The sequence below is a fragment of the Clytia hemisphaerica genome, unplaced genomic scaffold, assembly GCF_902728285.1.
Source record: "Clytia hemisphaerica strain Z4C2 unplaced genomic scaffold, Clytia hemisphaerica genome assembly, whole genome shotgun sequence".
Classification (NCBI taxonomy): Eukaryota; Metazoa; Cnidaria; class Hydrozoa; order Leptothecata; family Clytiidae; genus Clytia; species Clytia hemisphaerica.
The window spans coordinates 407786-416187 of NW_027104573.1; the positions used below are offsets into that span (position 1 = coordinate 407786).

Consider the following 8402-nt stretch of genomic DNA (forward strand, 5'->3'; position numbering starts at 1 on the left):
ATTTTCACTCGTAGATATTGATTCTGACGTATCTGCTAGTTCATTGGTGTTACTGTCAGCTGATTGGTCGGCCGTACTCTCTTCTGATTGGTTATGTTTTGCTTGATCGAGTTTTGATTGGTTGAATTTGAATTGATAATCGAAATTAGCATCAGAGTTCAAACCAAACGCTAGCATTTCTTCGTCCCGCTCGAAATTTGGTTTTTGCTGCGAGGAGAAAGTGAAAGAGTGATCTTATTTCTGGCTAAGGTATAATGTCACAAGTAAAGTCAACATTTGAAAATTCAAAATTATGCCCTGGAATCTCATAATTGGGCAACCAAATCACACTAATATTATATACATTCTTAAATTTTCCTAACTTTCTAAATTTCAAGGTTAACCTTTAAATGTTCTCAACTTACTCTTAATACTTTGGCCATCATCGAAGCCTCATGTTCTTATTATAGTTTGATCTTATTAAAAAAGACTTAAAAGTGTTTACCTCTTTTTCAATTTGATCGAGACAAGTTTCGCCCAATTCTTTGCCACAAACATATTCAAACAATTCTTCTTCCTTCATCACAATATCCGTGGTTAATCCAGCTTTGGTGAAGAAACTGGTAATATTGTGACAATCTCGAAGTAGGAAATGAAATGCTTGTGGATGGACAGGTTCTATAGATTGTGAAACATCTATGAAGAAACATTTATGGTAATGCCATAGAATGTTGTATTCGCTGAGATCAGAATGAATCAGTTTGCATTCGTTATACATCGTCTTCATCATCTGTAAAAGGAATGGAATATTTTTTTACCGTTTGAGTTCGGATACCTTATCGGCCAAAACTGAGTCCGCCTTAATTTTAGTCAGCCTTAATTATTAGTCGGCCCTAATATTTTAGTCACCTTGTCAAAATTTAGTCACTAAGGGCCAACTAATAACTAAATTTTGGCCATTTCTAATTTTTTAGTCGGTCTAAATTTTAGTCGGCCCAAATTTTTAGTCAGCCCTAATTTTAGTCATCAAGCCAAAATTTAGTCATTTAGGGCCGACTAAGTTTTGATCTGTCTATGTCTCCTTGGAAATGAAATTTTTCATATTCTAAAATTTAACTTATTATTTGAACTTTTTAACGGTTTTTTAACATTTTGTTTTTAGACCTATTTTATTTTGGGAAAGCCGATTTATATGATGGGAAAAAAAAAGTATTTCCTATACTATAAGAAGAAGAAATCGAGATCGTAGTGATACAATGTATAAAAATATGAGTTAAGGATAACAAGATGAGATGCAAATGTTTCAAAGTTATCCAGGACCTCTCATTGTCTTTAAGATCACTTCTTTAGTTGTTAACGGGTAAACGAGATCAAACCAAGAAATTCTTACTTCTGTACACTGACTGTAAGCTGATTCTAATTCGCTTCTCGATAATATTGCATCTTTTAATTTTGGTGCCGGTTTTTGGTCTGCTCCAACAAAAGTCATTACAAGAATATGCTTACGTAAGCAAACAACTTTTGGACATGGGATACCGGCTTCCTGCATTCTACAAATACGATACAAAATAAAAATGTATAAAATATAAACACACTGATGTTGAGACTAGTCACCAGAACCATTGAAAATTAACGGAAGAAAAAAATCGAGAATATGATTTTGATTCGCAACGGATAAATATATTTCTCCCCAATGGTATGGTTGTGAATTTGAAGCTCGGAGGATCTTCTGGTTTTCAAACGGTATTGGTAGCTAATAAGAAGATAACTACAGAGGGAACACATTTAATGCTCCATTGCAAAAAGCATGGACATATAAACGACTGGACATCTATCTTTTATTGTCTCTTTGAAGAGAGCTTCGTTGCCGCCTGTATTTCAAAATTGGTATGAAAAATCCGACAATATTCCGTCATAATTTTATTTCTTTGAATTATTTAGGTAAAAGGGTTGATAGAGCTTGAGCACTACTCCTAATGTACAAAAAAATTATTTTCGAATTTTTTCACAAGTATATTTTATCAACATTCTCAACTCTAAAATGCAGAATTTCAACTGCGTGTATACTTTTGAATCCCTTTTGTCACTCCAATAATTTTTTTTATGATTTGAAAAAAATAGTTTGCCAAAGTTTAGAGCCTGTGTCATAAGAATATCGAAATTAGAATGCGACACTCTCTAAAATTATTAGAAGACACTTTTAAGTCAAAATTTAGAAATAATAGTCTTGACAAGCTGAAGATGATTTTGCCTCTGTTATCTTTGTTATGATATAGATAAAAGACTTGAGAAGAGTAGAACAACAGAGACTTTTGTCGAAGTTTTGACGTTGTTAGCAAGGTACTCCCAAGTGGTATATTATCAAAATCTATTGTTTCATTTTATGCTTTTAACGAGGCGGCAACGAAGCTAGCAGCCCTTTCTACAAAAAGACAAAGGACATGCAGTTCAGATGAAAATGAAAAGGTTGAGACCAATTCGAATGAATCCCACACAATAAAAATAAAACTTTAAACTTGCCTGTAACAAACTTTTCAAGTCCATTCAAATGAATCCCAATCGATGAAACATGAAACTAGCCTACAGGTAACAAACTCTTCTCCGTTGAAAAATAACACCAACCTTCAGAATTTTAGATGTTCTTAACTTTTCGGATTTCAAGCTTAAAAATGTTTTTAACATGTTCTTATTTTCAGCAAATTTTGAGTATTTTCGTCTATTTTCCTAATAAAAAAGGTGTTTTAGAACCTAAAAAGCCTTAAAATGTTCTTAACTTGTTTTTAATAAGATTTTGGTCATCGAAGCCTCATATTTTTATATAAAGTTTGTTCTAAAAAACGTGTACAGGCTAACATGGAACTCATACCTGTTGAGATTTCTGAATTCCTTTTCAGCCCACAGTTTGATAATCTTCCTCGGATTTTGTTTGGAGTAGCGGTCACGAAACCTGTGATCATCCTTGATATATTTCTCTCTAGTTTTGAATTCGTTTAGTGTCGTTTTGAAAATCTTCAAAGCACACTCTGATGGAAGTGGACCATTTTCAGACCTGTTGAAACATGAACAAGAAAACAGTAGAAAAGATCGTCTTATATTATATCGTCTTGTATTGATGCTCTCAATATCGAAGTTTTATTATTACGCTCAATTATTCGATAATATTCAAAGCTACCGTCAACTAGAAACTCTCATAAATGACACAATTCGAATAAGAGATAGTCTCGTAATCACTTTTTGATATTGTGGGGCTTTTGACCAGAAACCCTCCTACTGGCAAGACGGAAATCGTGCCTTTGTATCTAAACTGGACAGGTTAACGGCCGGCTTCAGATGGAAAAGTTTAAACACCGATAACGAATCAAAATAATGTCGCTTAAGGCCGGTCTCCACTTACGCACGCTGCGATCGCACCGTTTGGCTTCAATCAATTTTGCTTGGAAAAAAAGATTACGTCATAAAAATGAAGCTCGCGCTCGAAAAAAAAAGTTCAATACATTTTAACTTTTTTCAACTGTTACGTCAGGTCGCACCAATGGAATTGCTTCATTTTTCTTTTGACCAATAGCGTGGATGCTTTGCCGGATAAAGTCCGATCGCAGCGCGCGTAAGCTGAGACCGGTCTTTAAACGAACCTAAAAAAAATTATATTTAGAGAGAGCACTTACTGTCCTCCTCTAGCGTGTATAACAACAGCCTCTTTTCCTGTACTGACAATACCACTGATGCTATCAAGTGTACCGTTGTTTACCATCTTATACAAGATCAAACGAGACTTCTCATCTAAAGCTTTTTCCTGGAAAAGAGAACGGAAGAACAGAATTTACAGAACTAAGTTAGTAAGTATTTTCATCTCGTGGACCTGTCGGATAGGCGGAGCCGGGAATGATGGAGTTTTCCCCCTTTTCTATTGGAGCTAGACGTGGGAGGTCAAATATTGAGGAGCAGCGCCACACCTACTTTTAGCTCCCTGCATTACCGCTTGGATCAGATTAACCAATCCAAGCTACTCATTTGCTGAGTTTGCAGTGAGCGGTGATCGAACCCACAACCCTTGGGTTTTAAGGCGAATGTCCTACTGACTGAGCGAACCAGCTACAAACTTTACACAGAACTTGTGGCAATCAGATATAAAACGATTGGAAACAGACAATAAAGAAATACAGTGGACTCTCGAAAGCCCCCGGGGAACGCAAATTTTTCGAGTTATGGAGACTATACTTTATAAGGCAATGTTAACTGAAAGAACCAACAGACTTGTTCATTTTAAGGGGATATTCAAGAAAATACACGAGACTCCACTGTAATGAAGTTTTTAAACAAAATGAACACTTTGTAATTATGCTCAAGCATAAAATAATTTTATAAAATATCTGAAATGTCCGCGCTAGAGGCTTCAAAGAGCCCCTCAAAAGAAAATATCCATGCAACTAGAAGATAAAGTTTATTTTCATGTTTAAAAATGACATTAAAACACTTATAGTCCGCGTCTGCCTGCGTTAGCAAAATACAATAAAAATACAAAAGGCCTAATGATAATCTACCTACCTACTATTTTTCGCTTTTTTGTGCTTTTTCGGCAAAACCCCGAGAATCAGAACCAACGAATTACAAATTTTGGCCAATTTCCATCAAAAATCAATGGAATTTTTTTCGACCATACGAAAATTAGTTCTCTTTTAAGATAATTATTTTTATTCTTACGTGTGTTGAATGTTCTTGTTTTTCATGTATTCTCATGTGGTTCCGTTCCTCCTTTTTTGAATGTGTTTTCAATCGGTTGTAAACAGCATTTGGTAGGCGAATATCCTTTCTGCCAACATCTCCAGAAGCAAAGTGGAGTGGAAACTAAGATAGAATAATCATCATTCAGTGATTTAGCTTGAAGAGTAAAGAAAATTAAATGAGCTCCATTGAATATCTGTTCTTGAAAATAACTTCCCCAGAAGCAAAGTGCACTGGAAACTAGTATAAAATAATCATTATAAAAGCGGGTTAGCTTGAGGTGTAAAGAAAACTAAATAAACTCCATTGAATATCTGGTCTGGGAATTCCACTCTTAACACTCTAAGTTGGTTTAATGTCGACATCCCTCTTCTAATTCCGACACCTTGGACACCAAGAGTTGGGGATAATAAGACGGTCGAAATCGCCGATGCAAATTATATTTCTTTGCTTGGCGATGAGAGAAGAAAAAATCAGTTGTCTTTCTGTGATTCCGACCTTCTTATTATTCCTAGATTATTAGAATAAAAGGGATGTCGACATGGTGGATTAGCTTAAAAAAAAAATAAAGAAAATGTACTTCATTGAATGGGAGGTTCTGGAGGTAAAAAAACGTCCCCTTCCAATGCAAAGAAGATTGGGAACTAAAGCTAAAATACTAGGTTGAATTAGTGGATGAAATTGAAGAAATATATATTAAACCTCTGGGCTGTGAAGGAAGTGCATAACAAATGCCTCGGCAAAATGCTGTAAAGATGCTACAAAAATTGTTAATCTGCCGTGTCAAGAAAACTAAACAGATGAGACTCAATCATCGTTTTGTTATAAAATACAAAGAACTCTGAGAACTTAGGAAATTTATTTTCAATTTGCCTCGGGTCTATCAAGGTCTGCCACTCGGTTAATAGATAAGGATGTTATCTTTAAAGGAAGTAAAAAATAATAATATTGTAATCTCTGTGATAGTTCTTGTAACGTTTTTCAAGATACTGCAAACATTTGTCAACATCAATTTTGTCCTTTTTGTCATCTTCCGTTTTATACCCATATCCAATAGGGGTGGACGAACATCTTGAAATGGGTGAAGAATTTCCAGTGGAGTATCTTCTCATTTATCAGAGGGTAAATGGTTATTTTAAAATTTCGAGGGGGTAAATGACTAATTTTACTCGTCCACCCTCACTTTTAAGGTATGGAAAGAATTTTCCAAGGGTTCTGCAAACTTTGCAATTTTCCAGGGACACCCACACATTCCTAAGAATCTTTTTTTGCCTTGGAAAGATTTGTCCACCCCTTTAAGTATGGAAATTTAATGAAACAGCCCAATATCTTATCAATAATCAAGCATGTGGACCTCTTCCTCCTTTATACCTGCTCTACATTTTTGGCATTCTTCCTTTCAGAAATTTGTTGATCATGTTTTGTAATGATTTCACCATCTGCTTTTCTTTCATCTATATAGAGAAAAAATACCCAAAAATAATATTTCTTAGGCTTTGTGAATGAGAGATGAGAAAATAAGGTAGTTCCATTGAGTTTCAATCTCTGAAGGGGCTAGAGTATATAGTTAAGTTATATGCACTGTAGAAAATACAAACTTGCGACTAACCATGACAATCTGTAACTGCTGTAACAAAAACCAAATATACATTTTGGAGGAATAAAATAAAAAACAAAAGGAATGCACAAGACACAAAACTGAAGACCGAAGTCTTTCAATCTCTGAAGGGGTTAGAGTGGAATTGTAAAGGAGCCAAGATAGGTTTCTGGAACAAATTGAGTGAACTTACTAATAGCATCATCGAGATCAGAGTCCGCCTCGCTACTGTCATCGTCAAAATCATCTTTGCCATATAATTTACGTGATGGATCAGCCTCGTATGGGTGAACTGACTGGAAATTCTTGAATGACATTGACACTGTTTAGTAAACCAAAAAAAACAGATTTTATTTGGGAAGTTTACAATGTAATTAAATATAAATTTGAATTTTCGTTTGACAGAAGCTTCGAGTGGTTCATTTTTTACATATACGTTTCGGTCCTCAAAGAGAATTAAATCATCATATATATTCTGTAGAGAATCTCCTTTCTGTCCAATATTTCTCTTAGTTTGAACCACAAGTGTTGTGCTTTAGAGATGCTGGCTAAATCGATCTGGCCAGCCAGTGTGCAGTATGCGTCCTAATAAGGACCAAATGCATATGCTGCTCTGCCACCCCAATCCCCTGAGTGAATATAGTTGGACAGAAATTCTTATTTTCTTCACATATCAGTAAAAAATATTTTTTAGATTTTTAAATATGTAGCTAATGCAATCAAACGTTGAATTGATTTTAAAGACGCTACAATAATAACAACAGCACAAACCTTTACTTGTTCCATTATAAGTCTTTTCTAATGATTTGACATATGCATCATTTTCTTTGTTAAATTCTAATTGTAACATTTGTGCTAATAACAAATCATTAGCGGTGTCATCAGATCCATTAGTGGCAGCTTCAGGTGGTATTACAACTAGAATTTGAAAATAAGTGTTATTAAGAATAATTTTCAATAATTCAATTCTGTCAAAGAAAGACTAAATACTCTTTAAATTAGAAAAAAAAACTGTCGTACGTGCTGACTGACTGGCTGGCCCGTAAAAGACCAGACGGCTAACAGGAGCCTCATTTTGGCGTAAAACTCATGCCCAGGCCTGAAAATATCAAAAATTAAAAAAAAACAAAAAAACACCAGGCTACTAGGTATTCATTGACCCAAGGAAGAATAAGTGTGCCAAATTTCAGTCAATTTCGCAAATCTCCAGGCTGTCAAAGTTTTAACCTTATTTCGAAAAAGAAGAATCATGCCCAGGCCAAAAGACCAAAAGTTGAGATTATGAAAAAAATTAAATTATGTCACTGACCTTGTGTTTCTGTTTGGACTGGATCTTGTTCTTGGCTTAAAGATTTCAATTCTTCACATTCAAGCTCCTTTGCATATTCTTCATCCATTAAAGATGAGAATGAACTAGCTGGAGGGGTGTTTTGAATCTTCCCCCATGGACATGTTGTTGCACTTTGTGAGCCCCCACTGGGATTATTGACATCGATACTTTTAGTTGCCATGCTTCCAGAATATGTTATTAAATGCCAATTTTTCTTTGTTCAATTGTATTTTTAAATAGTAGTATAAATAATTTTCTTCTTAAAATTTACAATATTGTACAAAATTTTCTTTTTTCCCTGAATCAATACAAATTAGACTATCAAAAATAACAAATATTAATAGTTAAGTTTATTATTATTAATATTAATAATCCAGAGAAGTCAAATGAGGCAAAATGTGGCACTGTTCATCGCTTCCAAACAGCTGACAAAAAAATCGTCGTAGGGAACAAAAGAAATTTAGTCAAAGATCAAAGAAATTTACTTTTAACTTCAATTGTCAGTTAAGTGCACAGCAGCATTTTTGTTCCATCTCAGTCCATCTAAGTTATTAGGGATAAATTTCGTTGATGTTTAAACCCTAAATGAAGTGGATAATTTTTGGCGTGGACTTTTTGGTTGCGAATCGAGAACCTAAAAACTTCACAAATCCTTTTAAGCTGATTTCTTTTATTCTCCTCCAGGGTTTTGGTTAATTTTGGCATTTCAAATTTTTTGTGAAGACTAATATAAGGGAGGTCAGCCGAAATTTCAAACTCTTTTGCAAAATGTCA

General features: G+C 34.6%; 1 protein-coding gene across 1 annotated transcript; it reads right to left on the reverse strand.

The window, feature by feature from the left end:
* Positions 1-421: 421 nt before the first annotated feature.
* On the reverse strand, positions 422-7931 carry LOC136823509 (serine/threonine-protein kinase RIO3-like). The gene is made up of 9 exons (XM_067079699.1): positions 7608-7931; positions 7070-7216; positions 6492-6620; positions 6073-6155; positions 4681-4824; positions 3645-3772; positions 2846-3028; positions 1370-1529; positions 422-769 (listed from the first exon to the last, which is right to left on the reverse strand). The coding sequence occupies exons 1-9, from the start codon at positions 7807-7809 to the stop codon at positions 422-424; spliced, it is 1524 nt and encodes a 507-aa protein (XP_066935800.1). The 5' UTR covers positions 7810-7931.
* Positions 7932-8402: the final 471 nt, after the last annotated feature.